Source organism: Alosa sapidissima, chromosome 2 (assembly GCF_018492685.1).
Source record: "Alosa sapidissima isolate fAloSap1 chromosome 2, fAloSap1.pri, whole genome shotgun sequence".
Lineage (NCBI taxonomy): Eukaryota > Metazoa > Chordata > Actinopteri > Clupeiformes > Clupeidae > Alosa > Alosa sapidissima.
In genome coordinates, this window is record NC_055958.1 from 42,035,701 (window position 1) to 42,052,986 (window position 17,286).

At 42.7% G+C, this 17,286-nt stretch overlaps 1 protein-coding gene and 1 long non-coding RNA gene across 2 annotated transcripts in view; both read left to right on the forward strand.

Annotated features, from left to right (window-relative positions):
- Positions 1 to 17,286, forward strand: part of LOC121697680 — a 49,086-nt gene continuing 31,800 nt past the window's right edge. The window contains exons 1-7 of the mRNA XM_042079330.1: positions 1 to 71; positions 1,039 to 1,074; positions 12,420 to 12,464; positions 12,745 to 12,880; positions 14,114 to 14,223; positions 15,154 to 15,204; positions 17,130 to 17,265. Coding sequence (XP_041935264.1) covers positions 38 to 71; positions 1,039 to 1,074; positions 12,420 to 12,464; positions 12,745 to 12,880; positions 14,114 to 14,223; positions 15,154 to 15,204; positions 17,130 to 17,265 — 548 coding nt within the window. The 5' untranslated portion in view covers positions 1 to 37. The remainder of the gene's footprint in view (positions 72 to 1,038; positions 1,075 to 12,419; positions 12,465 to 12,744; positions 12,881 to 14,113; positions 14,224 to 15,153; positions 15,205 to 17,129; positions 17,266 to 17,286) is intronic.
- On the forward strand, positions 9,071 to 9,970 carry LOC121686339. Its single transcript, XR_006023883.1, has 2 exons — positions 9,071 to 9,211; positions 9,499 to 9,970. It is a non-coding gene; the product is annotated as an uncharacterized LOC121686339 (long non-coding RNA).

A 17,286-nucleotide genomic window follows, 5' to 3' on the forward strand; every position in this document is an offset into this window, starting at 1 on the left:
TGATGCTAGTGAGTGACCCCTCATCCTCTCAGGAACCATGGAGTCGGCCATCAAGCTCACTCTCATCTCCTGTAAGTCTGTCTGTGTGTGTGTGTGTGTGTGTGTCTGTGTCTGTGTGTGTGTGGGTGTGTGTGTGTGTGTGTGTGTGTGTGTCGGTGTGTGTGTGTGTGTCTGTGTCGGTGTGTGTGTCGGTGTGTGTGTGTGTGTCGGTGTGTGTGTCGGTGTCGGTGTGTGTGTGTGGGTGTCGGTGTGTGTGTGTGTGTCTGTGTGTGTCGGTGTGTGTGTGTGTGTCGGTGTCGGTGTGTGTGTGTGTGTCTGTGTGTGTGTGTGTGTCTGTGTGTGTGTGTGTGTGTGTCGGTGTGTGTGTGTGTGTGTGTGTGTGTGAGTGAGAGAGAGAGAGAGAGAGAGTAAGAAAGAGAGAAAAAAAAAAAAAAAAAAAATATATATATATATATATTAGGGCTGTCAATCGATTAAAAATAATAATCTAATTAATTACATACTCTGTGATTAATTAATCTACATTTTTTTTTGCTGTGAAAGTATTTTAAATATTTAAATTCAAATGAATCATTGAATAATCAGCATTAGTGACATTAAAGTTCAAAAACTCTTATTATTTTCACTGTTCAAATAACGGCCATAATAATCTATTATATGACCTAATATGCTGATGAAATAAATTCAAAACTGAATGCATTGATGTGCGACTATAGAGTTGATGAACTCCGGTGATATGCAAATTCCTTGCTGCAGACATTGCAAAGGACTTTATTTTCAACACTTTGTTTTTATCAACACCATCAGGGCGTTTTTTAAAAGTAAATGTTCCAATCAATGATCCAGTAAGGAATCGATTAATCTGCACAATTATATATATATATATATATTGTGTGTGTGTGAGAGAGAGAGATAGTGTATGTGTGTGAGAGAGATGTTGTGACAGGTATATATTGTGAGTGTGTGTGTCTATGTATCTGTGTGTGTGTGTGTGTGTGTTTGTATGTGTCACATCTGTGTACGCTGTCTCTCCTCTAGTGGTGATCTGTGCCTGCAGTGTGGGGACTAAAGCAAGTAAGTCTCACTTCCTTCACACACACACACACACACACACACACACACACCCACAACCCACACACACACACCCACAACCCACATACATACACACACACACACACACACACACACACACACCCACAACCCACACACATACATACACACACACAACACCCCTCCCCACACACACATAACCCACACAACCCACACACATACATACACATTGCTGTCTGATAAATAACACATTATGTCCAAAGTTGTTATTTTTCAAAATAATTGTGCATCGTGTTATCAAAAATTGGTATAGCAGACTGGTATTATGGGGCTGTTGTGTTAGAGGGTTGGAGTACTGACCGGTGTTACAGGGCAGGTGTGTTAGAGTACTGACCGGTGTTATGGGGCAGTTGTGTTATGGGGCTGTTGTGTTAGAGTGTTGGAGTACTGACCGGTGTTATGGGGCAGGTGTGTTATGGGGCAGGTGTGTTAGAGGGTTGGAGTACTGACCGGTGTTACAGGGCAGGTGTGTTAGAGTGTTGGAGTACTGGCCAGTGTTATGGGGCAGTTGTGACCGGTCTTATGGGGCAGTTGTGTTATGGGGCAGGTGTGTTAGAGGGTTGGAGTACTGACCGGTGTTACAGGGCAGGTGTGTTAGAGTGTTGGAGTACTGGCCAGTGTTATGGGGCAGTTGTGACCGGTGTTATGGGGCAGTTGTGTTATGGGGCAGGTGTGTTAGAGTGTTGGAGTACTGACCGGTGTTATGGGGCAGTTGTGTTAGAGTGTTATGGGGCAGTTGTGACCGGTGTTATAGGGCAGTTGTGTTAGAGTGTTATGGGGCAGTTGTGACCGGTGTTACGGGGTTGTTGTGTTAGAGCAGGGGTGGGCAAACTGCGGCCTGCGGGCCGGATCCGGCCCGCCAAGCACTTTCATCCGGCCCGCCGAGCATTTCATTTGGTTATCAGGCTGCTCGCTATTTTTTCCTGCGATAGACGGCGTTGGTTAGCTTTACTGCAAACTGCTTTTCACTCTCCTTAGAGAACGTTTACAATGTCAATGTCAAAACATCATGTTAAATAGAGAGAACATTATGTTAAACTAAGTTAACTCTTAGTTATCTCCTTTGCAGCAGATTTAACGTGAACATTATGCGATCCATTTAATTGGGAACACGTCTGCACTCACGAGAGGGAGAGAGAGCCGCAGGTTCCAGCTGGCTTGTCATTGTCGATCATTGATATCTCCTTATAAGAAACTGTTAAAAGGAAATCATGAAGGCAACAGTAGTTCCCACTACTGACCATTTAAAAACTCTGAGGGCCCAGCCGTAGGTACAGCACTAGCCATAGCGGAGCAGGCAGAAGATCATTGAGAAATAAACGTGAATTAAAGCGACTGTCTTAAAGCGACTGCACAATTTATACATTTGTTAAACAGCATAAAATTAGCAGTATTTTTAAGCAAGTAATATTTTAAAATTAAAATAAATACTTTTCATACTAAATTATACGCTATAAAAAATGTGTGTGTGGGGGGGGAGTTTGTTGTGCGGCCCGCCGGCCAATTTTAAAAACCCAATGTGGCCCTTGAGCCAAAAAGTTTGCCCACCCCTGTGTTAGAGTGTTGGAGTAGTCTCACTGGGTCAGGTGTGGTCATGTGATGATGATACCACCAATATCACCTGCAGGTGTCAGATTGACTGTGAACGTGAACCTGATGAAGCAAATTGCAAAACGTGTTGTTCACACCAAAAATAAAGTCTGCAACATATACCCCCCAGTATACGATGTATACTACTTTTAGACTTTTCAATAGTTACAGTACACTACACACCATAAGCACCTGGGGAAGAAGGGCAGTGCACTGGGATTTGGAACCTTGATGGTATAGTGTCTATTTATAGTCATTCACTTGCTTGTGTCATAGTATTATTCACATTCACACGGTCGTCGTGTGACATGGATTGTAAAACTCTGCACCAAATTTATTTTCATTCAGATATTCAACTGTCTGTCATTTGGTAATCCAGCCCACTTATACGCTTATAGTGCGTATAGAACCTGTAATGCTAATAGGCATAGCCTACTTTATACCACAATATGTTTTGATGTATAAACTAAACAGTCATTAATGAAACACAATGATTATGTTGTTGTAGCTTTGTGTAACCCAGACATCAGGAACGTTTTATACAACCAATCACTCCTCCTTATGGCTGCCTGCGCTTTCCCTGTCCTCACGGCTGCAGTGTGTGTGTGTGTGTGTGTGTGTGTGTGTGTGGTTAGCCTGCGCTTTCCCTGTCCTCACGGCTGCAGTGTGTGTGTGTGTGTGTGTGTGTGTGTGTGTGTGTGTGTGTGTGGTTAGCCTGCACTTTCCCTGTCCTCACGGCTGCAGTGTGTGTGTGTGTGTGTGTGTGTGTGGTTAGCCTGCGCTTTCCCTGTCCTCACGGCTGCAGTGTGTGTGTGTGTGTGTGTGTGTGTGTGTGTGTGTGTGTGTGTGTGGTTAGCCTGCACTTTCCCTGTCCTCACGGCTGCAGTGTGTGTGTGTGTGTGTGTGTGTGTGGTTAGCCTGCGCTTTCCCTGTCCTCACGGCTGCAGTGTGTGTGTGTGTGTGTGTGTGGTTAGCCTGCACTTTCCCTGTCCTCACGGCTGCAGTGTGTGTGTGTGTGTGTGTGTGTGTGTGTGTGTGTGTGTGTGTGTGGTTAGCCTGCGCTTTCCCTGTCCTCACGGCTGCAGTGTGTGTGTGTGTGTGTGTGTGGTTAGCCTGCACTTTCCCTGTCCTCACGGCTGCAGTGTGTGTGTGTGTGTGTGGTTAGCCTGCACTTTCCCTGTCCTCACGGCTGCAGTGTGTGTGTGTGTGTGTGTGTGTGTGTGTGTGTGTGGTTAGCCTGCACTTTCCCTGTCCTCACGGCTGCAGTGTGTGTGTGTGTGGTTAGCCTGCACTTTCCCTGTCCTCACGGCTGCAGTGTGTGTGTGTGTGTGTGTGTGTGTGTGTGTGTGTGTGGTTAGCCTGCACTTTCCCTGTCCTCACGGCTGCAGTGTGTGTGTGTGTGTGTGTGTGTGTGTGTGTGTGTGTGTGGTTAGCCTGCACTCTCCCTGTCCTCACGGCTGCAGTGTGTGTGTGTGTGTGTGTGTGTGTGTGTGGTTAGCCTGCACTCTCCCTGTCCTCACGGCTACAGTGTGTGTGTGTGTGTGTGTGTGTGTGTGTGTGTGTGGTTAGCCTGCACTCTCCCTCTCCTCACGGCTGCAGTGTGTGTGTGTGTGTGTGTGTGTGTGTGTGTGTGTGTGGTTAGCCTGCACTCTCCCTGTCCTCACGGCTACAGTGTGTGTGTGTGTGGTTAGCCTGCACTCTCCCTCTCCTCACGGCTGCAGTGTGTACACTCGTTTTTTTTTTTGCCCAGAACACCAGCCTGAGCTGCCATGTCAACAATGAATGAAAATGAGCTTATTATCAATGCGCGTTATCAATGAATGAAAATGAGCTTATTATCAATGCGCGTTATCAATGAATGAAAATGAGCTTATTACCAATGCGCGTTATCGACGAATGAAAATGAGGTTATTATCAATGCACCGTATCAACGAATGAAAATGAGCTTATTATCAATGTGCGTTATCAACGAATGAAAATGAGCTTAAATGAGCTTATTATCAATGCGCGTTATCAATGAATGAAAATGAGCTTATTATCAATGCGCGTTATCAATTAGCTCCAGTATACTACACATACATTTTTTTTAAAAGACACAGGACTGCTGCAGGCAAAGAGCAGCCAATCACCATGAACGGTTTTTAATGTTCTATCAGACAATAACTACTCGAGACTCTGTTCTCGTATAATTTTCGGGATAATTCGGGCCGGATTCGGGGGAGCTGCTTGGATGTAACTGCTTGGATTTCGGGAACTAGCTCTTTGTTTTGTTTTAACGTCAACAGAAGTGACTTTGCTTAGAGCACCCAACATTGCTTAGAGCACCTTTAATGTATCAGGAAGTAAAGAAAACGCTGCATGCCTTTGTGTTTTTGCCCATAATTTATTGAAAAATAAATCAGATTTTAAATATTTTCATGTTTTTCGCTCATGTTTGTGTTTATAGTTGAAATGGAATGACAATACTTTAATCATATTGCTTAGTTGTGCTGAAAAAAGGATATAAGATAGTCAGTGTTGAACATTCCTGAGACCTCTTTAAAGTCATTAAAAAATAGCAACAATGCATAAAAATGCAAAAAATGCTTGAGTTTTAAGGGTTAATATCAGAATAGCCATTTAAAGTCAGTAAAGCTAGATTTGAAATGTTTACATACCCCTGTAAGAGATACTGGAGGCCTATGGCAGAGTCTAAACACAATACTGGAGGTCTATAGCAGAGTCTAAACACAATACTGGAGGCCTTTGGCAGAGACTAAACACAATAAGAGATAAAGGAGGCTTATGGCAGAGTCTAAACACAATAAGAGATAAAGGAGTCATATGGCAGAGTCTAAACACAATAAGAGATAAAGGAGTCTTATGGCAGAGTCTAAACACAATACTAATAAGTCACACTGCCATTGTACACTATACTACCTATCGTGCACTACAATGCCATTGTATACTACCTATCGTGCAATACAATGTTGTTTGTAGGAGTGTGCATCAGACATGATAATTATATTAAAGGTTTTCTCTTTTTGGGCCATTTGTGCAAAATCACTTGAAATCCTGTTCCTGACCCACTTACAGCCACTGAGCTGGAAGCACAGAAATGGAAATGAAACAAGTCAATCATCTATGGAACGGGCAGGGCTCTGGCATGGTCCGCCAACCAATTTTCAAAACCCAATGTGGCCCTTGAGCCAAAACGTTTGCCCACCCCTGGTCTTTGGTCTGCAATTGTAATATGATAACAACCCAAAGTAATGAACTTGCTGTCCTTATCAAATATTCAAAAGTTGGAATGTGCCTGGAGTATTAGGCACATTCTCCATCCAATGACAAGACATTCCTCTGTGGTGTCAAATCCAAATTAAATAATACAACTCAAAAGAAGTCCGCACACTGTGGATGTATACTGCAGATGATGGCTTTAATGCACTCCGGAGCATTGGTGAAGCAAGCAAGCAAGTGAAAGCTAAGCTAAGCAAAGTGAGCTAACATCCTCTGGCTGTTGTCCAGCCTTTATACCCCTTCAAGTCATCCCAGAAAAGACCCTCATGTTTACAGATAACTGACCAAGTACGGTACTCCACCTTTGCCCTCTCATCCTGTTATTCCTACATTCTTTAGGTTTTGCCATTCTTTAGGTTTTGCTTACATTTCCTGGCACCAAACCTTATCTATGACATTTTCTGCCAGGTCTGCTCTTTCACTTGAACCAGTCTTCCTTTCCCACACTGAACATACTACAGACTTCAGTTTCACAAAACAATGATATTACACAGAATAAAGATACTACATAAAAGATATATAAACTAAAGGATATATTTCCATAAAGCCCACGACACCTCATTCAGTGACAAGTCACTTAGTACATACTGTATGTTCTTGTAAATTGCTAAGCCATAGAATACCCCACCATCATGACTCTTATATGGCTAGATTCCAAACAGTCCCACCTAAAAAATGAATAGTTATTTCTGCTGGCATGCTTCCTGGTGACATTAATGCAATAACACCAATATGTTTTCCTTGATATAAAGGCTGACATGAGGGACATGTGCCAGTATTATCACATTATACTTTCCCAGATGGGAAAAAATCCCTGACTGTCCAGACAAAATACTAAACACAAAAACAGATATAGCAGGTATATATGACCCTTGCAATGGCACATGACACTGATATAGCAGGTATAGATGACCCTTGCAATCACACATGACACTGATATAGCAGGTATAGATGACCCTTGCAATGGCACATGACACTGCCTAGGCCTCAAGGGATTAATGCTTCTTTCACCTTTTAAGGTGGCCTGGGTCCCTTGTCCTGTCTGCACCCAGGGGCACAAAAGGGTTCAATTTACAGTTTACACAGCAGTATCTGAGAGCAATTAAATTAGAAATAACTAGATGTACCGCATAGCGGTACAAAATATGACCGCCGCTCAGTCCTGTATATCCGTTCCGCGAAAATAAATCACACTTCAATTTGTCTCCATATTTTACTCCATCCCCCACTCTTGAAACTTTTGTGTATGCTTGTTTGGCATGCCTGAGTGTGTGTGTGCGGCTGCACAGAAAGTAGCCTACTGGTGCTGAAAGGTGAATAGATTGTAGAATAGCCAAAGAAGATGTAGCATTGTTATAAAACCTTTAAAATCTCTAAACAATCACAAGTAGGGCAGTTCATCACAGTTCATCCATTGCAACTGGATTGATGAAAGGTCACTTACACCTGTAGGCTACATTGTATTTGGGAAAAGCAAAAGGTATCAGCATAATGTTATTTATTTATTTATTTATGTATTTATAAACAAAAACATCTCTGTCAGTTCCATGCCGTTTTCCACAGCTATCAAAAACAAAGGTCATTTTTGGATGGATGGATTTTTTGTGAATGTTTCTTCTTCTACATAAGATTTTAGTCATCTTTAGTTCATGTAATACTTTATTGTCAATGCACAAATTAAGTAACAGTAGTCTGAAACGTTATTGTTAATGCACAAATTAAGTAACAGTAGTCTGAAACGAAATGCTGTTTTACATCTAACCAGTGGTGCAAATAACTGACATGTCCAAATGGGCCTTGATGAAATGCGTCGCTAGACTGTTCATACACATTTTAACGGGCCAAAGTTGAAGAGCTGTTGTCCGTTATTGTTCGTGCAAATATAGGCTGATTCATGTTCCCTTGCATTGTGTAACTGAGGTCCATGGCTAGTCTGGCTTTCACCAGACCAAGCTCAGTCTTTTAAGAAATCAAAAAATAAATAGCAGGCAGATCAGGCTGGGTTCACCCAGCCTAGTCCATAGGCACCCGATATTGTTTAATTTTCCGATTGAGATATCCACGCTCTGGCTATTCTAAATGCAAAAATGCATCAGGGAGTTATGACAAAACTGTAACCAGGGCCGGCGCTAGCCATTTGGGTGCCCTAAGCACAAATGCTTGGTGGTGCCCGTGGTGCCCCCCCCCCCCCCCCCCCCACACACACACACCCCAACCAACCACCACCACCACCAAAGGAATAAAAACCATTCAGAATTTCTTATTTTTTCTAATTGCAGTTTCACCAACAGATGTCGCTATTGGCCTAGTATCTTGGAAATGACCGCATAGAACAACAACTAGTAAATTTATCTAAAGCTGTCTAATTTGGCAAAATCATATCATGTTCAGTTGCAGGGTTTTTCAAAGTTCACCTTACCAAGAGTTGTTCCCAATCATTTCATTACGTTGTGAAAGTGTCACTTGTAGCGTTACTTTTTCACTACACAATTAGATCGTTTGATCATAATTGATAACAAACGCCAAAAAAGCGTCCTGAAATGCAAAGCAAACTATGCTAATAGGCTAAAGTTACCTGACTATATCTCTGATGGCTCAAAGAAATAGCAAACCCAGATTAAGCATAATCAGAAATAGCATTGCTAGCTAGCAACCTGAGGAAGGATTGCTAGTCTTATGCACCGATTGCTAACGTTAAAGGAAAGTGTTGAATTGCATTCAATAACCCATAATCCATATCCATAGCCACAACGTAAAATAACTAGCTAGCCAGCATCAAATCATTTGCAATGTAGGCCTAACACTTGAACATGAACATGGCTAGTAGGAGCTTACGTTACAAAGTGTAGGCCTATTGACGGTAGTAGTATTACCTGGCATAAGCATAGACATGCATACACGCAAGGGCTACAAACCTTTTTTTAAATTGATTTAAAACATTGTCTTAACTGCAAGCGCGAGCATCATCCCGCTGTCTCCTTTTTTTTCCTTTTTTCCGCCCCCGACTCTTAGTGCCTTTTCAAGGCGATGTCTATGTAACAGGTCACATTTCTATTGTTTTATAATTACACAAAGATGGTTTTTGCCTTGACACACTGCCTTGTATCGCCAGTACAGTGAGAGTCCTAGTGGGCCTCCGTAGTCTCCCGCCCCCTCTAATGTATCAATTTTTCATATTCATATTTCGCTGTGCCCTTCACCTCTTCCCTGTCTCTGTCACTTTGGGGAAGAGGTATGTTATCTGTCTATCCCTCCTTTCATGTTATATTAAATATCTTCACCCTATACTGTCTTTCACTACTATCATAACTATCACTTTACCTATACTTACTTTCTGTACACTTTGTTTTATCTATTATGGAGCTTTCTTGTTTATTTCTTTATATTTTGTACTTTCGTGTCACATGGTGTAAAATGAACCTGTGACTAGCCTGTGGCTGTAGCCTGTACCCTGTATAATGCTACTGTATGTTGTTAGCGATCGCTAGTACTTAGCATGCTATTTATAATTCACCACAGGAGTTGGGGGAAGGAGAACCTACTGCCTGCTTCACTGTATTGTCCCTATTGTTTTGCAGGTGTGTCATTGTTTTCTGTTTGTTTATCACTTTGTCATGGTGTTATTTTGCTTGTAACCTTGTACAGTTAATTAGCATGCTAGCTCCCGCTAGCGTAGTTGCTAACTAAGTTAGCCATACTAGCTAGCTACTTCCATTAGGTCTCTATCAGGAGCTAGGCTAGGTAGCATAGTTTAATGGTTAAATCCTAGCGACTAGTTGTGTTAACCTTTTAAATGTAATGATTGATGTTACTTTTATTTTATATCTTGTATTTTGTATTTAGTATGTTTTGTGTGGGTTACCTGTGCTTTTTGGCCCTGTCTCTGTCACTTTGGGGAAGAGGAGTTGGGGGAAGGAGAACCTACTGCCTGCTTCACTGTATTGTCCCTATTGTTTTGCAGAGAGAATAAAAGCCCGCGAATACATCGTCATCCCGTGTCACGTCAGTCACTCAAAAACAGCAAATCACAACGCAGAGTGTATTCCACCGGTCACATCTACTCTCTGCCAAATTTGGGATTGAGGAATAATCGAACAGACCACTGGGAGGTGGGGGAAGGGGGTACCAGAGGGAGACTGGAGAGAGGGCTGCACAGGAGATTCACCTTTTTCTCGACTAATTTGATCTAGGCCTATATTACTTTTGTATTGCTTTTGCATATTAACATGCTTTAGACATATTTTATTTGTTATTAACACTAGTAGCCTATTGTGGTGATTTTTCACGACCCAGATTTTTTGGTGCCCCCCCCAGGCACTTGGTGCCCTACGCGCAGTGCGTGATGTGCGTGTGCGGAGCGCCGGCACTGAATGTAACTAACAAACTAGATCCTAATAGAAAGCTGTTAGCTTCCCTAAGCTACAGGTAGGCTTATAAGGTAGGCCTATTTACAACATAAATTGTCAATAGGCTATGCTGGCGACACAAATAAAATCTCCTTTGGAAACCAATGGCTTACGCCTTACAGTATCAAGCGGACTTAAACTGCCATATCGTGGCGAAAAGTTGTAATAAAATTCACGCAGCTCCATGAGTCAAGGAAAGCGCGGATGAAGTAGCCACTTCTAAATGGGACCCACTACACAGTAGCTTAAGGTGTGTTGCTAAAGCAGCCATAATGAAATGAAGGTGTCAATGTTTGGATACTTCACACACACGTGCTTTTTAATTTCACAGACTACAACTACCAAGCTGGAATCAAAGCACATCGATTCCCCTCTCACACCCTGCACGCACTTAAAATCTTCCATTGCACAGAATGATTTTTGTAGCACGTGTAACAAATGACAGTCGAAAGATACAATTACAGTGCTGCTATCAATTTGCTTGGTATAACCACATTTATAGTTTTCTACAAATGCAATCAAACAAATTGGCCTCCATCACTCAACCAACGCTAACTGTAACATTACCTAGGTCCTTATTGATATTATAAGATTAACGTACCTGCAGTAAAAACCAAGCATGTCCGATAAACATCCTCAGATTTATTTCGGCTTCAAGAAGAAATGGGAATTACATTTCATGTGAACATCGTCCTATCCTTATTAGACGTTCTCTGTAGGAAGTGTCCATTGTTTTTCCAACCCACTTTTAACTTCCAACAAAATTACGTCTCACTGCAACGATGCGCCATCTAGTGGACAAACGACTACTTATCGCCAATACTGGAAATGCAGCCATGATGATGATGAATATTTATTTTGGCTTTCTTTTAATCCTACTGAATTTGTAATTATGTATTGGCCGTTCTAATACCGATAGTATGTGGGTGCCTGTGTGTGTGTGCATGTGTATATGTGTGCACCGCCATCTACAGGCCAATGAGTGTACAGTCACTAAATGTACACATAACCTAATTTTTTTTAGACCCCCCCATGGATGAAATTCTATGAAACTTGACATACCCCCAGAGAATGCCAGGTCAATCATACACATCAAATTTGGTGCAGTTCTGAACATCTTAACTGAAGATAGGGGTGATTAAAGCAGAATAATATTGCATTTTCATTTTTTACCGGGGGGGTGCAAATCACAAATGAGTGATTATGGGCCAAATTGATGTGGGCCCTTGAAACCAACATACCATAAAAGATTCTTCATCCTCAGTGCCACGGTTCAGGTAGTTATTTAGGAAAAACTGCTTTTTTTGCGGTTCGGGGGGCCCAGCACGGGGGGGGGAGTGGCCCCCGGGGACGAAACGAAATTTTTCCGTAAAAGTCTAGTGGGGCTACATACCCACCAAATTTCATGTGCCCCGGTGGTTCGGTGTCCCGGGTATCGTTGACCAAAAATTCAGGAAGTAGATGACGGGGAAAAAAAAAAAAAAACTTTGACAATCCCTATATGACCGCTTCGCTAGCTTCGCTAGCGGCGGTCATAATACTAATCAATATGTTACAAAATACTTTACTACATTTAGATTGTACACAGCAGTATCTCTAAGCATTTTAATTGCTCAGAAAGAATCAAATGTTGTTAAATAGGTCACCCCCCCCCCCCCCCACACTGGTTGCTGGCTATAGGTTATATCTAGTTGCTTATATCTGGTTGCTGGCTATAGATTATATCTAGTTGCTGGCTATACTGTAGATTATATCTAGTTGCTTATATCTGGTTGCTGGCTATAGATTATATCTGGTTGCTTATATCTGGTTGCTGGCTATAGATTATATCTGGTTGCTGGCTATAGATTATATCTGGTTGCTGGCTATAGGTTATATCTGAACCGCTGGTTGCAGGTTACATGTGTGAATGCCTATGTATATTCAAAGTTATATTTTATATATGAATGCATAACATGTATCTGTGTACTGTAACTTGATGAGCTGTGTGTGTGTGTGTGCAGATGAAGTATAACCATATTGTATGTCTCTCAGAGTATACCCAGGGATGTGAAGATCGATACACCTCCCTTGACTGTGGTATGTACTGTATATATACTGTGTGTGTGTGTGTCTGTATGTGTGTGTGGTGTGTGTGTGTGGTTGTGTATGTGTTTGTGTGTGTTGTGTGTGTGTGTGTGTGTGTGTGTGTGTGTGTGTGTGTGTTGCGTGTGTGTGTGTGGTTGTGTGTGTGTGTGTGTGTGTGGTGTGTGTATGTGTGTGTGTGTGTGGTGTGTGGTGTTTGTATAATGTGTTTGTGTGTGTGTGTGTGTGTGTGCTATTACATGCATGTCACTGTTTGCTGGTGTCTGTCCATCAGGTTCAGACTTGATTGATGTGCAGTTGGCCAGTTACGGTCGGACAGACAGGATCACCTGCTCTGATGGACGCTCATGCCACGAGCTGTCCAACACCAGCTGCTCCGCCCCCAGCTCTCTCTCAGAAGTGAAGAAACGGTAACACACACACACACACACACCACATACACACACACACACACACACCACACACACACACACACACACACACACACACCACATACACACACACACACACACACCACACACACACACACACACAATGATAATACAGTATGACTCTAAAGTGACACAATGCAAAAACGATTAGACACTTAAGTAACACAATGAAGATACATTTTGACTCTTAAGTAACACAGTGAAGATACCTTTTGACTCTTAAGTGACACAGTGAAGATACCTTTTGACTCTTAAGTAACACAGTGAAGACAAGTTTTGACTATTAAGTGACACAGTGAAGATACGTTTTGACTCTTCAGTGACACAGTGAAGATACGTTTTGACCCTTAAGTGACACAGTGAAGATACGTTTTGACTCTTAAGTGACACAGTGAAGATACGTTTTGACTATTAAGTAACACAGTGAAGATACGTTTTGACTCTTAAGTGACACAGTGAAGATACGTTTTGACTATTAAGTAACACAGTGAAGATACGTTTTGACTCTTAAGTGACACAGTGAAGATACGTTTTGACTATTAAGTAACACAGTGAAGATACGTTTTGACTATTAAGTAACACAGTGAAGATACGTTTTGACTCTTAAGTGACACAGTGAAGATACGTTTTGACTATTAAGTAACACAGTGAAGATACGTTTTGACTATTAAGTAACTTCACTCGTTATCTCTGCCCCCCTCCACTCGTTATCACAGTGAGGTGGAGGAGGCGCTCTCAGCACTATCGGGTCCAAGGGTCCACGACGAGTCTGATCCAAATACTCTCTGATCTCGCCTCATCTGTCTCACCCACTCACTTCATGACAATCTCCTCACTCTCCAGTCATAATGAAGGCAAAAGTCTAACATTCTGCTAAAAAAAGAAAAGCATCTGAGCATGTCATTGACAGTCTAAAGCTGCATATTGTATGTGTTAATGTCAGAGAACAAGGTAAATACTCCACCGGGGGACATTAATGGCTGGTCATCCATGTTTTGTCATGTTCAAGGTAATATAACTATATTGTGTTGCTTTTGAAATAATAAACCAAGGTAGACCATTCAGCAGCCTCCAATGACAGTGATTGGTCAAACACAGCAACACCTCTCTCAACATCAGTGTTCTATTCCCCCTCTCCTCTCCTGTGAAGGTGTGATATCAGTGTGAAGGTGTGATATCAGTGTTCTATTCCCCCTCTCCTCTCCTGTGAAGGTGTGATGGAAGGATGACCTGCATGGTGAAGGCTTCATCGCTCATCTTCTCAGATCCGTGCGCCGGCATCTCCAAGTACCTGGAGGTCCTCTATCGCTGTGTCTCCCCAGGTGAGCACCCACAGCAGAGCATCACCTCCCCCCAATGCTCACCTCCCCCATGCCATGTTCACCTCCCCCATGTCATGTTCACCTCCCCCAATGCTCACCTCCCCCATGATCACCTCCCCCATGTCATGTTCACCTCCCCCATGTCATGTTCACCTCCCCCATGTCATGCTCACCTCCCCCATGATCACCTCCCCCATGTCATGATCACCTCCCCCATGTCATGTTCACCTCCCCATGTCATGCTCACCTCCCCCATGATCACCTCCCCATGTCATGCTCACCTCCCCCATGATCACCTCACCCATGTTCACCTCCCCATGTCATGCTCACCTCCCCCATGATCACCTCACCCATGCTCACCTCCCCCATGATCACCTCCCCCATGCTCACCTCCCCCATGTCATGTTCACCTCCCCCATGTCATGATCACCTCCCCCATGATCACCTCCCCCATGTCATGTTCACCTCCCCCATGTCATGATCACCTCCCCATGTCATGTTCACCTCCCCCATGTCATGATCACCTCCCCCATGTCATGTTCACCTCCCCCATGTCATGTTCACCTTCCCCATTATCACCTCCCCCATGTCATTCATCTCCCCCATGTCATGTTCACCTCCCCCCAGCGTCACAGATCAACACTAAGGCCACATCACATCCTCCACCCTACAGATCTACACTAAGGCCACATCACATCCTCCACCCTACAGATCAACACTAAGGCCACATAACTAGATCCACCCTACAGATCAACACTAAGGCCACATCACATCCTCCACCCTACAGATCAACACTAACATCCTCCACCCAACACTAATGCCACATAACTGGAGTATTTAATGTGCTCAGGTCACATAACTGGAGTATTTAATGTGCTCAGGTCACATAACTGGAGCGTTTACATAAACTCACAGATTCCTTTCTTTCAGAGGAAAGGACCAGCCAGACATGTGAAGGTGGCGAAGGAAAACTGGAATGTGGTTTGTGTTTCACACATTTTATTACCTTGACTCTGTATACACACACTGACCTACAAAAGTTTGACTCTATATACACACACTGACCTACAAAAGCTTGACTCTGTATATACACACACTGACCTACAAAAGCTTGACTCTGTATATACACACACTGACCTACACAAGCTTGACTTCTGGACCAGATTTGTAACAGTTTTCAGATAAAAACATATATATATATATATATATTATAGCGACATATCCATTAAAGCCACATAGCCATTAAAGCCACATAGCCATTAAAACCACATAGCCGTTAAAGCCACATAGCCATATAGCCACATAGCCATTAAAGCCACATAGCCACATAGCCACATAGCCATTAAAGCCACATAGCCATTAAAGCCACATAGCCATTAAAGCCATTAAAGCCACATAGCCATTATAGCCACATAGCCATTAAAGCCACATAGCCATTATAGCCAGATAGCCATTAAAGCCACATAGCCATTATAGCCACATAGCCATTAAAGCCACATATCCATTAAAACCATATAGCCACTTAGCCATTAAAGCCACATAGTCATTAAAGCCACATAGCCATTATAGCCACATAGCCATTAAAGCCATTAAAGCCACATAGCCATTATAGCCACATAGCCATTAAAGCCACATAGCCATTATAGCCACATAGCCATTAAAGCCACATAGCCATTAAAGCCACATAGCCATTATAGCCACATAGCCATTAAAGCCACATAGCCATATAGCCATTAAAGCCACATAGCCATTAAAGCCACATAGCCATTATAGCCACATAGCCATTAAAGCCACTTAGCCATTAAAGCCATTATAGCCACATAGCCATTAAAGCCACATAGCCACATAGCCATTAAAGCCACTTAGCCATTAAAGCCACATAGCCATTAAAGCCACATAGCCATTAAAGCCACATAGCCACATAGCCATTAAAGCCACATAGCCATTAAAGCCACATAGCCATTATAGCCACATAGCCATTAAAGCCACATAGCCATATAGCCATTAAAGCCACATAGCCATTAAAGCCACATAGCCATTATAGCCACATAGCCATTAAAGCCACATAGCCATTAAAGCCACATAGCCATATAGCCATTAAAGCCACATAGCCATTATAGCCACATAGCCATTAAAGCCACATAGCCATATAGCCATTAAAGCCACATAGCCATTAAAGCCACATAGCCATTAAAGCCACATAGCCATTATAGCCACATAGCCATTAAAGCCACATAGCCATATAGCCATTAAAGCCACATAGCCATTAAAGCCACATAGCCACATAGCCATTAAAGCCACATAGCCATTATAGCCACATAGCCATTAAAGCCACATAGCCATTAAAGCCACATAGCCATTATAGCCACATAGCCATTAAAGCCACATAGCCATATAGCCATTAAAGCCACATAGCCATTAAAGCCACATAGCCATTAAAGCCACATAGCCATATAGCCATTAAAGCCACATAGCCATTAAAACCATATAGCCACTTAGCCATTAAAGCCACATAGCCATGAACCCCTGATTGGCATTGCCATGTTTTGACAAGAAAACGGTTGGCACTGCCATCTTTTGAAAAAGAAAATGGTTGGCACTGTCATCTTTTGAAAAGAAAATGGTTGGCACTGCCATTTTTGAAAAAAAATGGTTGGCACGGTCATCTTTTGAAACCATCTTTTGAAAAGAAAATGGTTGGCACTGCCATCTTTTGAAAAGAACAGGCTACTACATAGAGGCAGTGCTATCCACTTTAAATGAACAGAGTATCTAATCAGCTGTGTGGGTGCTATGTAGCAAGCTTGGCCTAACCTCAATTGCCAGATTCAATTATTTGAACAAATAAATGTACCTGTCATCTTTTGCTTCCATGTCAGGGTGTAACGCTTGTCCTTCCAACCCAGGTTCAAACGTAATCCACATCCATGACGCCAGTTATGGCCGGACTGATGAAACCACCTGCTCTTCTGGACGACCTGCACATCAGCTTAGCAACACCAACTGCTATGCTCCCACAACACTCCCCATAACAAGGGAAAGGTCAGTATTAGTTATCACAAG